The 23,363-nt window shown below is 39.7% G+C and overlaps 1 protein-coding gene across 1 annotated transcript in view; it reads left to right on the top strand.

The window, feature by feature from the left end:
• Positions 1-1,817: 1,817 nt before the first annotated feature.
• Positions 1,818-23,363, top strand: part of Il1rl2 (interleukin 1 receptor like 2) — a 41,781-nt gene continuing 20,235 nt past the window's right edge. Inside the window, 5 exon segments of the mRNA XM_040270832.2 lie at positions 1,818-1,891; positions 2,712-2,946; positions 5,119-5,314; positions 13,656-13,815; positions 17,472-17,546. Of these exon segments, the coding sequence (XP_040126766.2) occupies positions 1,822-1,891; positions 2,712-2,946; positions 5,119-5,314; positions 13,656-13,815; positions 17,472-17,546 (736 nt within the window). The 5' untranslated portion in view covers positions 1,818-1,821.

Below are 23,363 nucleotides of genomic sequence, written 5' to 3'. Positions count from 1 at the left end.
GTGTATATGTACAGACAAGGCTCATTCAATGCTGATGTTAGGGGAAAATAATAAAGATATTCATTTAGAGCTTAACAAAGAAGTTCTCTAAGTGTGGGAGACTTAGGAGAGTCCCAGAGACCCTTTAAAGAGATCTGTGAAATCAAAACTCTTTTCATAACCCTAGTAAGACTTCATTTGGCTTTTTAAATTCTCACTAGTGTAAGGTGGCCTTTTTCATAGATGACATGATATATTATATCATGAGACTGAATACCGAAGCAGATGGGAGGATCCACTTAATCCTCTATTAAGCCAGATACTCAAAAAATTTATAAGCATGTAGAGCAATCACACTCTTCTCAATAAGTTTGTTTTTGATAGTATAGTCATTTTCATAAAATGCATATATTTATTTCAACATGCAATAGGGTCATTATTTAAAATTAACGAGAAAGTAAGTATTTTAGAGTTCTTCTTTATGATTTCAAGCACAGTAATATTGGCAGGCATAGCCCACACAAGCAAATGCTTTGAAATTCTCAATGTTTTCTATGTGTAGATGCTTTGCTGTTAATGCAATTACTGCATTCTCTCTGCTCCCATGGTTGCTCTTTTAATTCGTCCTCATTCGCTTTAATCCCACAAAGACCACTAGAAATAGCTTTGCCCATGAATCCATTGAATGGAAAATACAATTTAAGTTTTTCTCTTTCAGGGCCCATGGGATAACTTGGGAGTGACTCCTGATGGCCAAGCTCACAGGTCCCTGTTGACATGATCTATTGAGAACTTTTTAGGCAAAAAGTCTTCAGACTCAAGGGTATGGAGGATTACCGTGCCATGCCTGCTTCACAGAAGTTAAAGGGCGTGACTCAGGCAGATTAAGAACGTTCCTTAGAAGCCATTGGGTGGCTTCCAAGTGCTTCCATAGAGGCCAACCTGGGCGTGTTAATAAGTGCTCACGTGGGATTTGAGAGAATGAATAGTTCATTTATGGAGACGATTGGGAAGATTTAGGTAGACATTGCTAGTGAGGAAGAACTTGCTGTCTGCTGGGTCATCAGGCAAAAGGATTTTAGCCCACTTCCCCTTCCTTTTTGCCCTCCCCTGGGGAAGACAGGCCTACCCCTCCCACGGAGGACAGGCTGTGCCAAGGAGTTAAAACGCCTTGACCGGGTTGGGACCTGTTTTCTCTCTTCTGGGACCAGCTCACTGGGATTTCGCTGGCAGGTAGACTGGCCGGGCCAGGTGCAGGTGGCGCGCTGACGGTGGGAAAGGTGTGCAGTGACAGATGACCCAAAATGGGCGCAACTGGGAGGCCAGAGGTGAGGACTCCCGGGGCGCTCCCCGACCCGGGGCCTGGCGGGGGTCGAGCCTGCGTTACCCCTCAGGTCTGGGGGCGGTGTCGCTCAGAGTCCCTCCGTCCTTTCCCGCCGGCCCTGGCCAGATTCGCCTGCGCTGGCTTCTGCGGAGGAGCCCGGGTTTGGGGTTAGCTTCAGAGCCCCTGGACCCGCAGATCCCGGCGCCAGGGGAGGCTCCCGGGGCCACGCTGGGGACCCGGGGGGACGCCGACCCTGCCTCGCTGCCGGGTGGCACAAAGGGACGCCACCAGGGAGCCCCTCCCGCGCTCCCGCATTCTCCAGCTCGGACCCTGGGGGTAAGAAGGGGCAGGGAAGGGGCCAGTTTCGGGAAAGCGTGGCGAGCCCCAGGTGAAGTGGCCCGGGTCGGGGTCTCTGGGGTTCCCCGGGCTCTGAAGCCGGACACGGGTTTGGGGGCGCGGGCGCCCGCGCCGTGCCTTGTTCCCCGCCCCAGCTGCTTCTCCCTTCCCTGCAGCCCAAAATGAGGACGCCCTCCTGGTCCTGGCTGCTCTGCCGAGTGTCCATCGCGCTGCCACTTCTTGTCCGAGCAGGTACGTTCTGAGTCCTCGGGTCTCGGAGGATGCCCACCAGGGTGGCCAGTCCCCGCTAGCCCCCTGGGCACACCTCCTGGGGCCTGAGCCTGGTGAATTACTCTGTCCCTAGAAAGCCCTTCAGAACTCCACAGAATGGGGAAATGGCAAAGGTACCCGATGCTCAGCCCCCCAATGTCACGTGGGAGCTTCCAGGTTGTCCTGCGGACGGGAAGAAGTCAGATAACTATGCCAGTCAAGATTTGGGTGAAAGTGCTTAAACGGAGGCAGCACTGTCTACTCACAGGCCAAAGGGCTATTTTATGATCCAGGATTAAAAACAAAGGACACTTCAACAGAGCAAATTTCTAAGAAAATCTAAGTAGCTTGGTAAAACAAAAACAAACAAACAAACAAACAAAACCCCAACAACCCATTTTGGGGGGTGGGATGCCTTTTACTGAAGATGTAGTAATTAGGTGGCAGAGTAAAAAGAAAACAGGACCAAGTGGGTTCCCTTACAATGAGGAGGAGGACAGAAAATTAAGTCTAAGAAGGGAAAGAAGGAAATCATTCCAAACAGGAGAGGCCTTTGTGAAGAAGGAAGCCAGGATGGATAGGTTTGATGAACTTGGAATCATGTTTTCGAATCAGTAGGCTATTGATGTTTTGTTTTTGTTGTTGTTGTTGTTGTTGTTGTTTTGTTTTAGAAAACTCTCAGATAAAATTTCAAGTTGACTAGAAAATTGAAGAGGTGTTCATTAACACTAATAATCAGCACGACTCTTGTGTGTCTCCCCCTCCCCCTAATTATTCTTGCTTTTTTCCTTTCTTTTCCTAGATACTTGCAAGGATAGGGATATGCATCATGAGGCAATATCAGCAGACCAGCCCTTTGCCTTCAATTGTACAAACCCTCCACTCACATATGGGGAAGTAAATGTAGTGTGGTATGATGCTGCTAGCAAAGCTCCCATTTCCAAAGACAATCAGTCTAGAATTCACCAGGAACACACCTGGATTTTGATTCTTCCCCTGAAACTGGAAGACTCAGGCATCTACCTATGTGTTATAAAGTAAGTTCTTCATTTAAAGTGGAACTAATTCATATGAATCTTTCATTTTATGTGTGCATATATATCTCTTAAGAAATTTTTAATAAACATAGAAAATGCAATGAGACAAATGATATTGTATAGCTTTATGGTGGTTATACAATGATTTCCAATGAACACATTTTAAAATACGATAGATTTGTAAACCATTATTAGAACATTAAATGCTTTTTTTCCTATTGAAATGATGCCTCAGGCCAGACCAACTTACAAAGTGTGTTTATTAGTATAATATCAGTATAATATTATTGTTGCCATCTTTCTTGGAATGCCAAAAGTTTTTGTGACAAGCGGCACACCCGGATAAGGATAAACCTCTTTCGAGCTCTTTTCATAAAGGATCTGTTTAAGGTGGGGATTTAAAAGTCAGTAAGCATTAAGTATTTTCCAAACCCACCCAAGGTGCTGTGCTAGGAAATAAATTGATAAGGGACACAGGTCTGGTGGGACTTTTGAGTTGTTTCCTATTTTTGGACATTTGAAATAAAGGTGGAAGGAGACCACTGAGCCTAGAAGGGCCTGTGATCAACTAGAAAGGGCATATGCTACCAAAGGTAGCTGTCTATTTGAGATTTGAGTGTGTGTGTGTGTGTGTGTGTGTGTGTGACTTTTCAATTTATAAAGCTCTGTGAGATGTGAAGGAAATCCAATTGTGGATCACATTTGATCAAAGGATCATCATTCTGTGATTCACTCTAACTTGTATGATAGTAATACATTATTTGATCTTTCTGAAACTTGGATCTCTTTTCTGTAAAATGGAAGAGATACTGGCTTGGCAGAGGTGAAGTGGAAATCAACTGAACTCCTGAGTGAAGTCTGTGCTCCATTCTCCCTCTGTTTTGTTCTGTAGCATTTGCTGACACCTTTCTGGGTCGCAGGATTACCCATGACCCACTAGAGTCATGCCAGGTTCCTTGTTTCCATATATCAGACAGACAGACTCAGTGTACAGAACCGCTGACTGAGTGGTGTACAGTGGAAGTGGTCAGTCACCGCCTGGCGCCTTCCCCCAGCGCTGGCCACTAGGGGTCTGCTGCTGAGGTCTCCTGGAACTCTGCTCTCCTGCTCTGATCTAGGCTGTGACTTATAACTGCAGTTGGAGACTATGTGCCACACAAATTACTGGGGATATTGGAGCCAGATTGAAAACATTTAAATCTGGATGTCATGAAATGAAGAAAAATCATCTTTTACAGAAATCAAACAAAGATATTATTTGTCGTGGAAAAGAATAAACATGAATTTTCCCAGATCTGTAATATCCATATATAATATGGATATATTTTTTACTTTTTACCTTGAAATGATTTCAAAGTTACATAAAACTGCAAAATAATATAGAGAAATCCTATCTACCCTTCCTCAAGAGTTCTATTTGTATAAGAATATTTTCCTTATAATTTTCTGTCTCCACATAATATCTGTGTATGTGTATATTACACACAATATTTTTTCTAAGCCATTTCAGTTGTACATGGCATACCCCTTTTGCTGCATAATATTTAAATGTATATTTCTTAACCACAAGGATATATCCCCTCACGTAATCATAGCGTAGTTACCGAATTCAGAAAATGTAACCATACATACTTTAACTTGTTGTTTCTAGTCTCATCTTATCAGGGGTCCTATCAGTGAACTGTACAACTTTTCCTTTTCTTTCCAGAAAAGAATTCAGTCCAAGACCATGGAATGCATTTGATTGCATAAACCTTTCATTTCTTAATCTGAAGCAGTTCCTCTATTTTTCTCAATTTTCTATATTTTTAAGGAGCCCAGGGAATTAGTTTATCATATCTCCTTCCTTTGGGTTTAGGTTTGGGTGTGTTTCTTTGGCTGGGATGCTGGGTGAGTGCTCTGTGTTCTCTGCCGAGAAACGCATGGTGTCCATTTTGCCCCTCGGAGGCTGAGTTCAATTTGATCTCTTCCTTAAGATGTTGTCCAGTTTCTGTCCTGTATACATGTCATCTGTTGTTGGGTCATCAATGTTTTGCAGGCTGCAAACTGTTTCTTTTAAGAAAGGATTGGTCTGGTGCCTTGAAAAGGATATGAAAAATGAGAAGATGACCTGACTCATTTGATTTTGTGGTTGCTTAAGGCTGTAGGTTTCAGCCTGCTGTTTTCTTACAGGAATGCCAACAACTGTGTCAGAATATGGATGAACCTAACTGTTTTTGAAAAACATTGGTGTGACAATTCCAGAAGGAGTCTACCCAACTTATCAGATGACTACCAACAAATATTACGTACGGGACCCAGTGACAGTCTGACCTGTCATCTGTACTTTCCAGAGACTTGTGTTTTGGGTCCAATAATGTGGTATAAGGTAAAAAAAAAAAAAAATCCTAATGATATTTTTTTCCTCCTTTAAAAAAATCCATTTGATTCTTCTAGATGAAGTGGGTTCTTTTAAGGCAGATTGGGAAAAGAGATTCATGTGCCTAAGATAGATCTGTTAGTCTTAGCGATCGATATTCTTACTTTGCTAATTAGGTAGTATTTAAACTTTCTGGTTATGACTTTGTAATGTCTTATTATTTGTATCATCTGTATCCCTGCGATTATCCATATTTTTCAGGGTGTCATTTTCCCCCCTAACACTAATTTCTTCAAATGGTTGCTGGATGAAAGTGGGTCAGAGATTACGGATTATACAGGGACCCCCAGGGAATGCCTTTTCCCACTCCTGCTCCGGCACCCCATGTAAGGCCACCCAGACACACACCTGGGGATAGTCTCGCGCTTCCATGTTTATGCAGACAGAGCCTCCTGTGCTCATCCTTCTGCAGCTCGAGTTTTTACCTCTTTTCATGACTGTGCTGGCTCCTGCCCACTTGGAAGGCAATCCTTGGCACGGAGGAGCACAGGCTGGTTATTTTAGTTTGGAATTACTTTTTCCTAACTTCTTGGTTGTACTTACCAGTACTGGACGGTGAGTTTCCTTAATGGGAGGGTTTTCGTCTCATGATTCTTTTTTTTTAGTGGTAAGATTGAGTCAGTTTCAGGAAGAATTTTTCTTTTTCGTAAGAAAATGCTCATTTTGTTCATGATTTTATACATATTGGAACATTGTTTTTCATCTCTTTCCATGTCTGCTTCTGCACTGAGTTCAACTTTAGTTCTTGTTTCTCTCTTCTCTCTCTCTCTCTCTCTCTCTCTCTCTCTCTCTCTCTCTCTCACACACACACACACACACAAACACACACACAAATATAAGTATTGCATTTAATTTCACAGGAGACTTGTGAGTTCAGTCTTTTCAAAAAGGTACCTTTTGCTTTTGTTGATAGTCTTTATTAAATTTCTAATGTTCATTTAGGTTGTTTCTATTTTCCCCTTTATTGAGAAATGTGGATATGAATATCTTCATATGGGTCCTCTAGTGGACATTTGATAGCATGAGTTTTTCGGAGTACATGATCACTAGCTCCAGAGAGACATATGAGTGAAGTGTTCTACTTTAATGATGTCAAATTACTCTACAAAGTTTTACATCAGTTTATATACTCACCAGGATTCCCTACAACCTCATGTAGGACTTTGTATTATAAACTTTAATTAATCTTCTTATTGTTGTTTTGGTTTGCTTTTTCTTAGTTATTAGTGAGATTGACAACTTTTTTCATGTTTAATTACCATTTCTGGATTCCTGCTTCTTGTGACTTATAGGATATTTGAGATATTTCTGTATCTTGGGTACCGGTGTTTGGCATGCTAGCCTGCGAATACTGTGCCTCCCTGTTTCCAAAGATCGATTTTCCTCTGACTTGACAGCTTTACAGATTGTATTTGCCAGTGTTTGAACTTTATTTAATCTGAATCACATTATGCATAGTATTTTGTGTACAGTTTCTGTAAATTTATAGTAAGCCTGTCAGAATCAACCACGTTGTTGCATGTTCCTCTAGCTGTTTTTTTCTTTTCCATTAATTTTTAAGGGTCAAATTTAATTTTTCCACGTAGATTTATAGTTCACCTGCCCTTTCTACCTTGCTTGGCACACTAATGCTGACTTAAATCTGATTGCTATCTGCATGTGGGTATGCTTAGGAACTCTCTGCAGTGTCCTGTAGAGCATTGTTTTGTTTATTCTTGTTAGTTGTTGTGACATTGGGCAAGTCTTATGAGTTTTAGGTCTTCTAAACTTTTTTCCCCCTAAATATCCCTTTGGCTATTATTGCACTTATACACAATTTTATAATCTATTTGCTAATTTTCACAAAAAAAGAGTTTTGGAATCTTGACTGTAATTTCACTGAATTTATAGTTCAGATTCGACATGTGGTAAAGTTTCCTTTCTCGTGTTGTCCTTCTCCTTTTGGGTTGTCTTATCTTTTGTAGCTCTTCAAATTTTCAGAAAAAAAATGAGTGTTTGAAATTTCACAAAAAAAAACAATATCTGAGTTTTAATTGTGATTGAAGTGTAAGTAAATTTAGCATAGATTGATATCTTTACAATTTTGAGTCTTCTAAATGATAAACACGGCATATCCCTCCTTTTGATTTTCCTTAATGTAATTTTTCATAGGATGGATTTATAATTTTCTATGTAGACGTTTGACATTTATTTCTGGCAACTTGATGTTTTTTATTATGGATTTTGTGTTATTATCATCTGTTTATTGCTGTAAAGTAGAAACACAATTTATTTTTGTACATTGTCCTTATATCTAGCAACCTTGGTAAATTCATTCATTTATATTAATAACAGATCTGCAGATTCTTTTGGATTTCCTACACATTCAGTCATGTTTGCAGATTAATGACAGTTCACTTTTCATTCTCCCACCCTTCCATTCTTCATTCCCTCATTCCTTTTTATCATTGCAACTTCTATGTCTTTTCCTTTCTTCTATTAGCCAGGATCTCTGAACACTTTGGAAGTTATTCCATTCCAGGGTTTTTACTTTGTTCTAGTAGATTATAGACATTTGACATTTATTTTGTTAGCTCTCCAAAAAATGGCAACTGTAGCATTTTCATAGCTTTATACTGAAGGAAAATTTCCCCATTAACTAATGTTTAAGATACTAACAAATGTCTTTTATGAGATGAGGGAACTTTCCCTAGTTTACTTGGATTTTTATTAGTTATTGGGGCCAAATTTTATAAAACACCTTTTTTACTTTTTGTATGATTTTTCTTTTTATTCTGCTAACGTGTTGAATAACAAGGCTGGTTTTTGAATGTTGTACCAATTTTGCCTTAGTGTATATAACTCGAATGGTGTGTAATTCCTTTTATACATTTCCAGGTTTGGTTTGCTAATATTTTGTTCAGGATTTTTGCATCTATATTGTAAGTGATACTGGTCCATAACTTTGGTTTCTTGTTAAGTCCTTGTCAGATTTTGATATGAAGGATTTTCTGGGATTATGAAATAAGTAGAATTGAGGCTTATGTTTCTTTTTTATAGAAATTCTTAAGATGGGTTTCATTTCTTTTTTTAATTTTTAAATTCTTTTTTTATTTATATATGACAGCGGAATGCATTGCAGTTCTTACTACACATATAGAGAACAATTTTTCATATCTCTGATGGTATACAAAGTATATTCACACCAATTCCTGTCTTCATACCTGTACTCTGGATAATAATGATCATCACATTCCAACATCATTTATAACCCCCTGCCCCCTCTTCCCCTCCCACCCCTCTACCCTATCTAGAGTTCATCTATTCCTCCCATGCTCCCTCTCCCTACCCCACTATGAATCAGCCTCCTTATATCAGAGAAAACATTCGGCATTTGGTTATTTGGGATTGGCTAACTTCATTTAGCATTATCTTCTCTAACTCCATCCATTTATCTGCAAATGCCATGATTTTATTTTTTTTTATTGCTGAGTAATATTCCATTGTGTATATATGCCACATTTTTTTTAATCCATTCATCTACTGAAGAGCATTTAGGTTGGTTCCACAGTTGAACTATTGTGAATTGTGCTGCTATAAACATAGATGTGGCTGTGTTCCTGTACTATGCAGTTTTTAAGTCCTTTGGGTATAGACCAAGGAGAGGGATAGCTGGGTCAAATGGTGGTTCCATCCCAATTTTCCAAGAAATCTCCATACTGCTTTTCATATTGGCTGCACCAATTTGCAGTCCCACCAGCAATGTATGAGTGTACCTTTTCCCCTACATCCTCGCCAACACTTATTGTTGTTTGTCTTCCTAAGTGCTGCCATTCTGACTGGAGTGAGATGAAATCTTAGAGTGATTTTGATTTGCATTTCTCAAATTGCTAGAGATGGTGAATATTTACTCATGTATTTGTTTCTTGATTGTACATCATCTTCTGAGAATTGTCTGTTCAGGTCCTTGGCCCATTTATTGATTGGGTTATTTGTTTTTTTGGGTGTTTAACTTTTTGAGTTCTTTATATACCCTAGAGATTAGTGCTCTGTCTGATGTGTGAGGGGTAAAGATTTGCTCCCAAGATTCAGACTCTCTATTTACCTCACAGATTGTTTCTTTTGCTGAGAAGAAACGTTTTATTTTGAGTCCATCCCATTTATTTATTTATTTATTTATTTATTTATTTATTTTTTAAAGAGAGGGAGAGAGGGAGAGAGGGAGAGAATTTTTTAATATTTATTTTTTAGCTTTTGGTGGACACAATATCTTTTTTTTTTTTTTTTTTAATGTGGTGCTGAGGATCAAACCCAGCGTCCCAGCATGCCAGGTGAGCACGTTACTGCTTGAGCCACATCCCCTGCCCCCCATCCCATTTATTGATTCTTGATTTTAATTCTTGTGCCAAAGGAGTCTTATTAAGGAACTTGGGGCCTAATCCCACATGATGGAGATTAGGTCCTACTTTTTCCTTCTATTAGATGCAGGGTCTCTGGTTTTATTCCTAAGTCCTTGATCCATTTTGAGTTGAGTTTTGTGCATGGTGAGAGATAGGGGTTTAATTTCATTTTGTTGCATATGGATTTCCAGTTTTCCCAGCACCATTTGTTGAAGAGACTATCTTGTCTCCAATGCATGTTTTGGGCACTTTGTCTAATATAAGATAATTGTAATTTTGTGGGTTAGTCTCTGTGTCCTCTATTCTGTACCATTGGTCTACCAGTCTGTTTTGGTGCCAATAAGATTGGTTTCATCTCTTTAGAATGTGCTTTTAGAGTTTATCAGTGAGGCCAGTTGGAATTGAAACTTTCTTTGATGGAAAGTTTCCAGCTACATATTTAACGTTGCTACCAGTCAAACAACTGTTCATATTTACTTTTTCTTATAACAGATTTAGTATGATGTGCTTGTGCACACATTTGTGCTTCATCTATTAATTTTAAAATTATTAAGATAATACTGCTAAAATATGCTCTTAATGTCTATGTAAGGTTTGTAGGATTTGTCTTATTTTCTTTTTCATGCCTAATATTGTATATTTCCATTTTTCCTACTACTTTTTTGTTGATTACTCTTGGCAGGAACTTATCGATTTTTATCAGTGTTTTTATAGTGCAATTTTTAGGTTTTGTTAATTCTCTCATTAGTTTGTTCTCTGATTTATTAATTTCTGTTCTCATCTAGTTTTCCCCCTCTGATATTTGCTTTTAATTTAAATTTTTTTATTACCTTTCTGAGATAGATTCTCCTATCATTCTTCTATCATAAGCCTTTCTCATTTTCTCATATACACATTTGAAGTTGGAATTTCACTTTGAACCAAGTTTTAGATGCATTCTACATGTTTTGATGTATCTGCTCTGTGTTAGGATGGGTGCTATGAACTTTGCGTGCTCTGTCACATTTTCCTTAGCATTTAAGACAGTTCTGTTCCCTCAGAAGGCGCCGACTGCCAGCCACAGTGTCCTCAGCTTCCGTTGGCTTTGATTTCAGTATCACCTATTTTTCAAAGCCAGCTGTGGACTTCTCAGGATGTTGTTCACACATTCCTCTGTGCGGCGCTTTAGACTGCACCTCAGGCTTCCTGTCATACACCTGCAACCTTGAAACCATCACCTCCTGGCCCAGAAGTATGAGTTATAGTCGTGACAAAAGGACTCTCCTGGCAATTCTTTTCTCCTGACTGGTGACCTATAGAGGTGAAAGCACTTGATATTGGTAGACAGTAGATATGTAAGAGTCACCTCTGTCACTAACTTGGTGGTGTCAAGTCCCCGGTATGCTGAGTCTTAGTTTCCGCACTTGAAAGGCAAAGTTTATTCTATGTTATTTCAGAGGGCTTGCTAGTGCACAAGAACATTATCTTGAGGACAAAATCTATTCTTTTCTGTTCCAGTGTGATTAGTCTTTGATAGTCATTAGCCATGTAGGAGTGTTTGAATCATTGATTATCATCTGATCTAAATTTCCATAGAACTTGGAGGTGGAGTCGGAGCTGTGACTAACAGTCTCAAGTAGGCATCCAATTTTATCTATGCACCTTTAAAAAATCAGATGCTTGCCCTTATTCTCCACTCTATGAGAGCACCTATGGAGGTTCAGATTCTTCATTTAAAAAAATACCTATGGGCTTAGGAGGTAGGAGGGCATAGGAGGCATGCAGTATAAGAGGGAAGGCTCATTCTGAAACTGCCTCACCTGCTAGACTCAGTGACCCTAGTTATGCCTTTGTTTTGGCCACTAACTAATTGGGCTCCTGCATCCTCCCTAGTTTCATCTCCCTCAGTCTTTTATACCCATTGTATCTTAGCCAGAATGCTCCGGGCTATTTTGTGTCTCTGAAACATTGTACATGCCAGGTTAGGGGTGTTCATCTTGGTACCTGGAATATATAAGACATTCAAATATTGGCTCTCTTTTTATTCATATTTTAATCATAAATCTTGATAGTGAAACATCACTCTCAAAATTTAAAATAAAGATGAAAGCTTGCAGAGAATTTATACTCTAAAATAATTTTCCATTGGATCAGACAGGGCATTCCACTTCACTCTAAAGGGAAAGACTTACCCTCAGTTAGTAAGGCCAATAATTAATATTATCAAATATTTGCATATTTTGAAAGGAAGAACAAGTCAATCAGGAGGAAGACTGTTCAACAATGGAAGCATAGAGGAAGAGACAGCCAGAGATCGTGCCTAGGCAGGGACTGTCAAGTGAAGACTACCCAGGGAAGAGATTTCTGAAGTCTGAGGACTCAAAATTTGTGTTTGTTTGTGTCCTGAAGAATGAGACATCATATCTTCAGGGTCTGATGCCTTCCATCTGACTCTTAATACTAATTCCCTTTCTATGTGGTGAGCAGTTGTCTACGTGATAGTTTGGTTTCCCAGGTGGGGTGCCGATGGGGAATATAATACTATACTTCTGGGAAGTCAGAATGGATATCGCAAATCAACAGATATCCACTCTGGCATTAGGTAATGGGTTTCGCCATGCAAGGTGGATTTATTCACATTGTTCTTGGATAGGGAGTGAGGGATGACTCTGAACTGTGGCTGACTAAATGAAGAGAGAGCTCCCACAATTAAAACATTTTAAATGAATTTTTATTAAAATAGACGTTTATATGTTCTTCATCTATGAGACTGTGAGCTCCCTGAGGACAGAGACTTCACCTGATTCCCGAGTGACCAAGGCCTCACACAGTGCCGACAAAGAGCAGGAACTCAAATGCTTGACTGGATAATTGGACTCAATTAGCCAATCAGTCATTCTGGAGTGGAGCTTCCTGAAGGGGAACAGGTTTGAGAAAGGCTGCAGAATTGGCCCCAAGAGAGAAAGGTGTGGTGCCGAGTGTGAGAATACGGGCTTCTGATAGGACAAGTGAATGGTGAGGCTTGCCCTCTGGGTGGTTGCCAAGGGTGACTTAGAGGGACAGGCCTTCCCGAGACTGATTGGCTTCAGGTTGGTGGAGTCGGGTGGCGGCCTGGCTGACAGGAGAAGTCATGTGATAGCCATTCTCTGTGGATTGGGAAGTGTTCTCTTACCACTGTTTACACCCCCAAACATGATTTTTTTTGTGAAGAGTTATTTTGGATTTTGTAAAATAAAACCCCAATAAGTAGAGAAGGTATAATTGGGCCTGCAACATGGTAGAAACGGCCACTATTCACCTAGACTGACAGCCTTACAATCCCCCCGGGCTTCACAAAGCACAGGGGCTTCCCACCATTAGATGAGTTTCCACTTGGAGAGATGGGCCTTGCCATGGAGGACATTCCTACCTGTTCCTGTTCTTCTGTTAAAATCCTTTATGACCTAGTCCCAGTCTTCCTCCATGAAGTCTTCTCTCTAGCCTACACAAGTCCTTCCCCTCTCAACTCTTATTGGACTTACTGTTTGTGTCACTCATTTTAGCCTAGGAAACACTTTGTCAAATCTTTGGTAGATAGACGGAGATGGACAGATACAAATATACAGATTATGGATTATGTCACACACACGACATGCATCCACAGACGAATTCCACAAAGGAATTCCTGCTCTGTCTATCCATCTGTCTATCATTTATTCTTTTCTCTCTATCCATCCATCCATTCGTCTACTTATCATCTCCATCCATTCTTTCTCTCTCTCTATCTACCAATCATCTATCATCTGTTGGTCTTTTAGTTAGATTGTAAATGATCTAAGGTTTAGGGTTCACATAGATTTCTTATCTTCCCACTGTTCTGAGGATGGGGCTAATTAGGAGTGTAACTGGTACCCCCCAATGCTAACTGGAATTTATTTATTTATTTTATTTAGGATTGTAAAGAGATCACAGAGACACGGTTTGTTCCTGTGGAAATGAAACTCGTTGTGTATGATGTCTCTGCAGAGGACAGCGGGAGCTATGCGTGCGCAGCCGAGCTGACACATGCCGGGAGAGCATACAGGGTTCTGAACAGCATCAACGTGAGCATCGGTAAGTACGCTCACACCTGTTGCCTGGTCTTCCTCACACGGAGCTGAGCCTGTTGGCTTCAGGCTTTGGGCAGAAGTGATCTGGATTTTTATTTTCTTGAAGATTAATAGGCTTTGAAATATGCCACGGATAGATCAGAGGGTAGAAAGAGTGAGGCAAAAGGGCATGAGCAACTTAGTTCTCCCCATCTGTCAAAGACAAAAATCAAAGCAAAACCAGAATATTCAAAACTTTGGGTCGATTTGGGAAAATGAAATGAGATCAGGTATATAGGGTGGCTGTTGGGGTGCCTGACAAAGTGTAGGTATTCAGTGCATCGTGGGTATTATTAATTTGACCCTGATTTCCCTCTGCCTTCACTGTTGGGAGCGATTTGTGGGCCACTCCAGCACTGGCCTACTCTGTCTTGGGCTCTGTAAGGTTCAGTGTTTCCGGCCTTAGTTCTAGAATAACCTGTTGTTCATGAGATTTCATTTCTTGACCCAGAACAGCCAGTTTCGTGGACCATATGCCCTGGAGATTTGAAAAGTAGAATCTTCAAAGAAATCCTCAAAATAATTTGGCTCAGACCCTGAATTTTATGGGGGCTCAGGACAGAAGCCACTCATCAAATTCACAAAGCTGACTCGTGTCAGAGATAGGACTGAAGCTCTGGCCTTCATTGTCCAGGCAGACCCGGTTCCTTCGACACACACTGGCAAAGTTGTCTTCTTGTCACGTTTTGCTCATTCTTCAGTAGAGAGTTACTTTCTGTATTTACGCGTCCAGAAGGAAAAGGAGGAAAGGCTGGATATTTCTTTGACTGGGACCTCCATGTTGGTCACGAATGTCTAGTTCTGGGGGATACCTAGCCAGTCCTTGATGGTGTTGTTCCCTAGAGGGTCCTTTGAGCAGAGGTGACTCCCTGCCGCCCCTCGGGAGGGCTCCGGGTCAATCCAGGATGGTCCTTGGTTCCTGGAGTCCAGGGGTGCCCTGCCTTCCAGCCCGTTCTTCCTCCTGCATCCCCCGGTTCTCTTTGCTGAAATCACGATGTTTGGGGGTGGCTTCCGTTTTGACTTCCTTCACTGAGGGCCACCTAATTAAGAAAGCAAAGATGGAGCTAGATTTCATGGTTTTTGTGCTCTTGGGTTTCCTGTGGCTGGGAATTTCTCTGTCCCCGTCTTGTTCCCAGCGGAATCCCAGCCCCAAGCTCAGTGTCTGGCCTTGTCAACGCGTAGGTCTGTTTATTCACCAAATGACTAGCCGATTACCAGAATGGTTCAGTTCTGCATGAGTAAATGGGAAACTTTTTCAGAAGGTTGAAATTTATAAAGGGGAAAAAAAAATACCTCGAGAGGTCATGGGGTCCAAGAGTCTATAGTTCCTGCCAGTTCCATCAACGTGTGTGATCTGTCACATGCCCAGAATTTCATTACACCCTGACAATTTAACACTTTCAGAACGTCATTCCTGCTGTTGAGAAACTCCAGCCTGGTGGTAGTGAATTTGAAGATATAAATGAATTGTTTTTAACATTATATGCTAAGGCTCACCTTTTTCATGGTGTCAAGGGACACAGAAAAGAACAGAAGGAGCTACAAGGTGGCAAGCAATTGGTCTAGGGAGGCTCTTAAGAGGAATTAGCTCTCAGTCAATTTTTTTCCCAGTTTTTAAAAGTTGTTCTTTTTACTTACACATGACAGTAGAATGTATTTTAACATCCCATACATACATGGAGTATAACTTCCCCTTCTTGTGGTTGTACATGATGTGGAGTTATACTTAGGTCATGTATTCAGATATAGGAACGCAGGCAAGTTATGGCCAATTCATTCTACTGTCTTTCCTATACCCATCTCCTCTCCCTTCCCCCCATTTTTCCCTGTCCAATCTGGTGAACCTCATTCATCCCCTCCCCTCCCCTGCCCCCACCTATCTTGAGTCAGTATCCACATTTCAGAGAGAAAACATTTGGCCTTTGGTTTTAGAGGATTGGCTTATTTCATTTAGCATGATAGCCTCCAGTTCCATCCTTGTACTGGCAAATGATTCAATTTCATTTTTTTATTTATGGCAGAGTAATATTCCATTGTGCATATGTACCACATTTTCTTTATCCATTCATCTGTTGAAGGGCATCTAGGTTGGTTCCATAGCTTAGGTATTGGGAATTGAGCTGTTATGAGCATTGATATGGCTGTATCACTATAGTTTGCTGATTTGAAATTCTTTGGGTCTATGCTCAGGTGGAATTACTGGGTCACATGGTGGTTCCATTTCAAGTTTTCTTTCAGCAGAATTTTGAAAGATGAATAGATTTTATAAATGTAAAGAAAAATAAGAAGCGGTCTGTAGGCAGAAGAGCATAAGGTAAAGTGTGGAAGTGTGAAATGTCATGGTTTATGTTGCATCTGTAATGAAGTTCATTTGAACGTAAGTATGTCTGAGCTGAGGAGTGGAGGAAACTGAGGACGTGGAGTTAAACAGGGGCAAGCTCAAGGGGCCATTTATACATAAGCTTTGCCATGTTGCCATTAAACAACTTCTGGGTGGGTACAAGCGCAGAGTCATGAGGCTGAACAAAACAGATTTAAGAGTCAGATCATGAGTTTGGTCATTAATAGGCTGAGTGTGAGGTGCCTTTGAGAAATCCCAAAGGAGATGTAGAGAAAGCCATGTCCTTTGTGAGTCTGGGGCTTAAAGGAAGGTCTGGAGATATGACTTTCAAAGCCATTGGAAGTGGTAACTGAAAATCGCAAGTGTGGATGAGATTGTCCAGGAAAAGAGTAGAGAATAAGATGACTTAAAAGTGGAGACAGAGGCACAGGCTATGAAATGTTTGGAGGTAAAATTTGTTGCACTGGTGATGAAATTGAGGAGGATGAAAGAAAAGCTGGTTCCTAGAATGACTTCCAGATTTGACATGTGTGTGATCCAGTGAGTGAGGGTTTGGGGACTAGTTGGCGATAGCTGCTATTTGGGGATACTGAGTTGGAATAGTTTGTAGAATGCACAATTGTTATGGCCATCGTACAGGGCATGTATTTCTGCATTCTCCCCTAGCTTCCTTCATTACATTTCCACATCCTACCCCTATAGAAGGAATGAGGGACTAAGCAGGGGATTGTTAACTTTTAGTGGGCAAATTGGGAAGGGAAGGAGTGGGAAAGTCCAAGGAGCATGGGATCCAGAGGATCAATCCAGAGAGACAAGCATAAAGTGGGAGTGGTATAGATTAAAGAGCTAGAAAATGACAGAAAAGGATTGAAAAGAACACCAAAATGATAGAAAGAAAGAGGAATGGAACTGAAGATACTGATAAGTTGGGGACATCATTTCTAACTAGCCAGAACTTGAAAAGTGTGTTTGGATTAATAAGTAATGAGGTTTTTATTATACCGTCTCATTAGTTTACATTTATACCAAATATACAATGAGGGAAATTCCTTTGGTAACTCAACTTCTAGTTTTTTTTCCCTCCTCAGCAATTTAGTTATTCCCAGTTGAAAAAAATATATATAAATTTATGGAATAATTTCTCACACCATAGGTTTTGTCTTTTCTTGACCAGTGTTTATTGATCTGTTCTCTGATGTGCTTCTTGCTATTATGTTATGGTATTTGGGAATGCATCATATAGTATTCTAATGCCATTGACTGTGGATTTGATTTCTTAGCAGGAAGAGTTGGAAATGAAAGAAGAATTCCTAAAATAATTTATCCAAAAAACAATTCCATTGAAGTACAACTTGGTGAGTAAAATTATGGAACTCATTGACATCACTGAGGGCCCAACTCACTATGTCCACATATTTTGTCTAGTGAATATTCTGAATTTCGATCGTGGAGACAAATCCCTTACACATCCATTTCCCGGCTTTGGATATACCTGCTGATCAGGAGAGGCATCAAAATGAAGACAAACAGAGCTGGTGCTTGGGGAAGTTACAATATTGGAGTTCTTAGGGTCGGGGGATCACTGTAGTTCTAGATGGTTACTGTAAATCTGTTTGTGTAGAGGTGATGAAAATGTAAAGATAACTCTTGAAAAAGACAACACATAATATAAAACTACAACTAAATAATGTTGATTGGGAATTCTGGGTTTTATTATCTAACACTGGAAGAACATTAATGTGGAAGTGATCATATTATATTCCTTCATTTTTATAGGATAAGAACAAAAAGATTGCCTCTACGTAGAGAAAAGGTGGTTCAAGTTATTCCTTGAAATGTAAAGGGAGTCACTAGTAAAATTAAAAAAAAAAAAAAACCTTAAGTACTTTCTCAAAAAGAAAAAGCAAGTTAAAGTTTCCATTAAAACATAGGTGTTCAGATTGAATCAAATATTAAAATTTAATTAGAATTTTGTAAATTTAATAACATTCTCTTTTCAAAAGATACATATGGAAAAAATGCAAGACCTAAAAGATGAAAAATAATTGCATAAGCAGGATACTTGCAGAAGTTAACATGAATGATCAAGTTGCTTGACTTCAGTCTGATAATAACCTTTTAAGAATTCCTCCCCCGACCATGACAAATTGAATCACTTTATATTAATCAAAATTACAATGTGTCCTAAAATTCAAACTTTTATGTATTAAACAGCAGTACATCAAAATATATAAAGCTAAAAGTCTCAGAAATCTAAGGACAATACAATTAAGACAATATTATTGTTTCAATGGTGGTGGGAGATTTTAATATACTCAGATTTATTAGGCAAATAAGAATCTAAAACATTTCAGCGAAATCACATGCAAATGTATTTAATAGATCACTCTCATAAATATCTGTGAAAAATGCAGGGTCCCCAAAGAGGAAACTGCACTGACCACATGGGGTAATCAAAATGCAGTCAGCCTAGAAAGTCATAACTAAAATCAAAACAATGAAAACTCCCTCATTAAATATGTGATGATGGAATTTTTAACTAGCTTGATTTGATTATTTCACATTGTTAACATATCAAAAATCACATTTTAATTTGTATTATCACATATAATTATTAACTGTCATTTAAAACCTTTAAAAATTTTTATAAAAGAGAAATTAACAACAAGCTCATTTCCTAATTATTTGTTTTCTTGGGTAGAGGTTAAACCAAAGCTGGAGTTCAAGAGTATTTAGAAAATAATGACAGTGAGAATATATCTTATTGAACTTCCTGGCTTGTGACCACTACTGTACTCTAAACAAGTTTGTATTTTTAAATATGATCATAATCAAGTGGAGAAATAATTAAAATACATAAATAACCATTTCTCTCTCTAAAAAAAAAGAACAACTAAGGAAAAAAAGATAAAAGTAGAAAATAACGAATATACTAAAAGAAAAAAAAAAGTAGAATGGTAAATCCCATAGTTGGTTCAGGGGTGGAAGAGTTGATGGGTGTCGGGTGGAAGGGAGGTAAACTTCCAGAAATCTCCTTCTCGAAATTCCAGCAAACCTGAATAGAAGACTTGGGGATGCGAAGCTTATGAAACTGTGAACAGAAAAGAGATGAAATCTGTTGAAAAGGTCCTAGGCCTTTATTTAGAAGTGCTTTTGAATTTTAAGGAACTATGGATGCCCACTATAGTGGATGCTTGGGTCTATGTATTCACTGCATGGATTCCCTTGGCGATCTCGTAAACACAAGGTTGCCTGACTTCATCTCCCACTCCTGTCTCTGGAAATTCTGACATACTTAGCTAAAAAGCAGGAGTCTTTTAGGAGGAAGATAAATATATAATTGTTTTTATATGACCTATGAATATCTACTTAGAAAAAAAAAGTTCATTATCCAAAATGCTATAAACACTATCAATTCTTCTGTAGGGGTTATTCCAATACAAAAGAAACTTTCAAAGCCAGTATCATTTCACAGGCCTGAAATAATAGTAGATGATCTTGATGTTAACATACTTCCTCTAGCCTTGTTGGTTATTTCAGCAGGCCCTGTAAAGCCTATTTTCTCTTGGGACACAACTGCCACAGGTGATTATGTACGGGCAAACAGCTGTTGGGTAATCCCAGCATCTCCCGTCTCCAGAGCACCAGCATTTCCCTTCAAGAATATGTTTGGCATGTCATCTTGAAGTGCTTTGCATGATTAGGGTTATTTTCCCCACGTCCATTGACATTTATTTCATGTAATTACTAAATTGAAATGGATTCTATTTTCTCTGGATCCATTTTTCATCCAACCATAAGAATTATAAAATTAGCAAATACCAGAATATCATAGTTTCTATGCATAAAACCAGTGTGTGTGTGTGGGGGGGAATCAAAAGTTAAAAGATGGAACAACATGCAAATATCTCAAATGTTTTCTCCCATATGTGAAAGCTAGAGAGAGCGAGAAAAAAGAAGGAATTAATAAATAAAATTAAATAAAGGGGATCTCATGAAAATAGAAGGGAGACCCAAAGAGCAGAGGAAGGGGAGAGAGAGACAGGGAGGAGGGGAGGGGTGGAGAAGTACTGGGGAATGAAATCTACTAAATTATGCTATGTCCTGCATGAATGTAACAAAATATATCCGGCATCTATACACCTTTATATTTATATAATTATAATGCACTAATTAAAATAATAATAATAAAAATAATGGAGATCATGAGAATAGAGCAAGCAAATCAAGGGGAGGGAGGAGGAGAGGGAAAGGGAAGATACTAGAGGCTGAGATCGATCAAGTTATGTTATGTGCACATAGAAATATAGCATAATGAATCCATTAATATGTATAATTATAATGCACCAATAAAAATTTTAAAAATCATATAACATAAAATTCACCAATTTAAAATATATAAAGAGTAATATTTAAGGGGAAAAAAAAGGATGAACCAGTTCTGGAAGTCTGATGGATGTATTTCTTAATTTGATCATAGTGAACATTATAATATATATATGTGCATACATACACACATTCTATATGTGTATCAAGTGTTTCATACTATGTACATTGAATACATATAAACTCCTTGTTCAATATTTGAAAGTTAAAAATATGAAAAACAAAACAAAATACAAGTATCTGTATATAGAGAAAATAGTAAAGTTAAAAACTAAAGGGCAGAGGCTGTGGTTGTGATTCAGTGCTTGCCTGGCATGTGTGAGGCACCACATTAAATAAATAAATAAATAAATAAAATAAAGGTATTGTGCCCATCTACAAATGAAACAAAAAAAAAAAAACTGCAGAATCTGAGTGAAGCCATAAATAATTCACACAAGGGAAAAAAACCAACAAAATATTAAAAATATTCATTTCCAATAAAAGAAGTGTACATTAAAGTGTATCCACCTATGAAATCGGCGAGGGTTGAAAAGCACGTGATACCCTTTATTAGCAAGGGTACCATGAAGAGCGTGCTCCCCCTTTGCTGATAATGAAGACGAGCGATCTCTTTAAAACAGGTTGAAACCCTCCAAAGGTTTTCCATCTCGCTCGCAAGAAGGTGCAAGTCCTCCCGGGGCCCAGCGTGGCATTTGGTGGCTTGCCTCTTCCCGCCCCATGCTCAGGAGCTCTCGCCCTCATCCTGACCCTCCTCCTCCCAGCCTACCCCCTGCTCCCACTGCTCCAACAGCCCAAGCACAGCTCCACCTCAGAGGTTCTGCTTGCTGTCCCTTCAGCTCGGATGCTGTTCTCCAGCCATCCATGCCATTTGTTCCCTCGCCTCCATCAGATCTGTGGGGAGTCAGCTCCCCTGTCCACCTCGTTAGAGAGTCTCATGCAACCACCCCCTACCCTCCCAACCCTTTTCATAAATTCACTTTTTTACTCTCACATACTTTTAAAGTTTTCTTTAGTATCTCTGGCTCTGTTTGAGCTAAGGCTCCTGAAGAGCATGCTTTTTGTCTGTTCTCTTCCCTGCTGATTCACCCGGGCTCAAAAAAGAGACGAGAATGTAGCAGATGCTCAAGAAACGGCTGTTAAATGGGAAATGAATGAACAGCTTACTTGCCAATATATATGTAGAACCGTGAGAAATGTCTACACCTTGGGCCCAGTAATATATACCTGGATAAGGTATATACAATAGAAACGGTCACAGGGGTTCAGATAGAGAAATATCAGACACGTGTCTTAGAAAAAATTGTCTGTGATCTGTTTAAGGAAAGAAAAGACAGGATTGAAGTTTTCTAAAGAAAACTTGAAACGCAAAGTTATAGCAGATCAGATTTGAAAAAGAACAAATAAAATATTCAGAGCTTATCAGTACAACCACCCCCCCCAAATAAAACTCAATAAAGGTTTTAAAAGCATTTTAGACTTGTTAAAAATGAGGATGATTAAGCTAAAATATAGGTGGAAAAAAATTTAGGATTAAGCATAGAGAGACAAAGGAATAGAAAATACAGATATATTGTGAGTTCAAAGCCAGTCTCAGCAAAAGTGAGGTGCCAAGCAACTCAATGAGACCCTGTGTCTAAAGAAAATACAAAATAGGGCTGGGGATGTGGCTCAGTATGTGCCACGGAGTTCAATTCCTGGTATCCCCTCCCCCCCACTCCAAATAAAAAGAGAGAGAGAGAGAGAGAGAGAGAGAGAGAGAGAGAGAGAGAGAGAGAGACAGAGAGAGACAGACTATGGAGGCAGAGGCAATGTTATATAGTTATATAATCCCAGTTAGTGCTGAGAATGTTCTGAACTGATAGGAACACGAATCCAAAAGATTCTATAAACAAAAAATCCCAAGCAAGGCCATAAAACTAAAACTACTACACCTGGATACACATAGCAAAATTGTGGAAAACCAAAAACAAAGAAAAAAATCTTAAAAATAAGAAAGAAAGAAAGAAAAAAATCCCTTCTATGTACAGAAATAAGACTGCTAATTGAAGTTTTAACAGGAATAATGGAAGCTGTGTGCTAAATAAAACAAAAACATTAATTTAATTTTTTTTTTGTACTAGGGATTGAATCCAGGGGCACCCACTTAGCCACTGAGCCACATGCCCAGCCCTTTTTAATATTTTATTTAGAGACAGGATCTCACTGAGTTGGTTAGAGCCTCACTAAGTGGCTGAGGCTGGCTTTGGACTTGAGATAATCCTGCCTCAGCCTCCCACGCTGCTAGAATTACAGGTGTGCACCACCGTGGCCAGCTAAAATGTTAAATGCACATGACAAGGTGGCAAAACTGAAACGGACCGGGCACCCCGGCTACTGTTGAGCACGTGAAGTGTAAGAAGGCCCCTGCCCTGCTGTGGAAAGCCAAGCTGTGCCATCGCGTGAAGCCGAAGAGATGTGTGATCTGTGATCTACCAGTATTGTATGTGGAATGTCTGCTTGTGCCCCAGGGGACACGCAGAAGGGAGTTCCCCGGCGGGCACCTCCACCAACAACTCACTAGGTGGAGGAGGGAGAATTGCAAGTTCTTAGGAAACTGTCTCGAAATAAAAATATAAAGTGCTGGGGATGCAGCTCAGGGCTTGATCAGCCCTGGTTTCAGTTCCCAATACTGGGGAAAAGGAAAGAGTTCCTAGGAGCCCTGGGCACACTAGACAAACACCAGAAATAATGTGAACGGCATGCAGCCGTGGCAGAAGGAATAAATGAGGGTTAGTGTGCTCCGT

The sequence above is a fragment of the Ictidomys tridecemlineatus genome, chromosome 12, assembly GCF_052094955.1.
Source record: "Ictidomys tridecemlineatus isolate mIctTri1 chromosome 12, mIctTri1.hap1, whole genome shotgun sequence".
Classification (NCBI taxonomy): domain Eukaryota; kingdom Metazoa; phylum Chordata; class Mammalia; order Rodentia; family Sciuridae; genus Ictidomys; species Ictidomys tridecemlineatus.
Note: the sequence above shows the minus strand (reverse complement) of the source record. Positions and strands in the feature narration are given on the sequence as shown.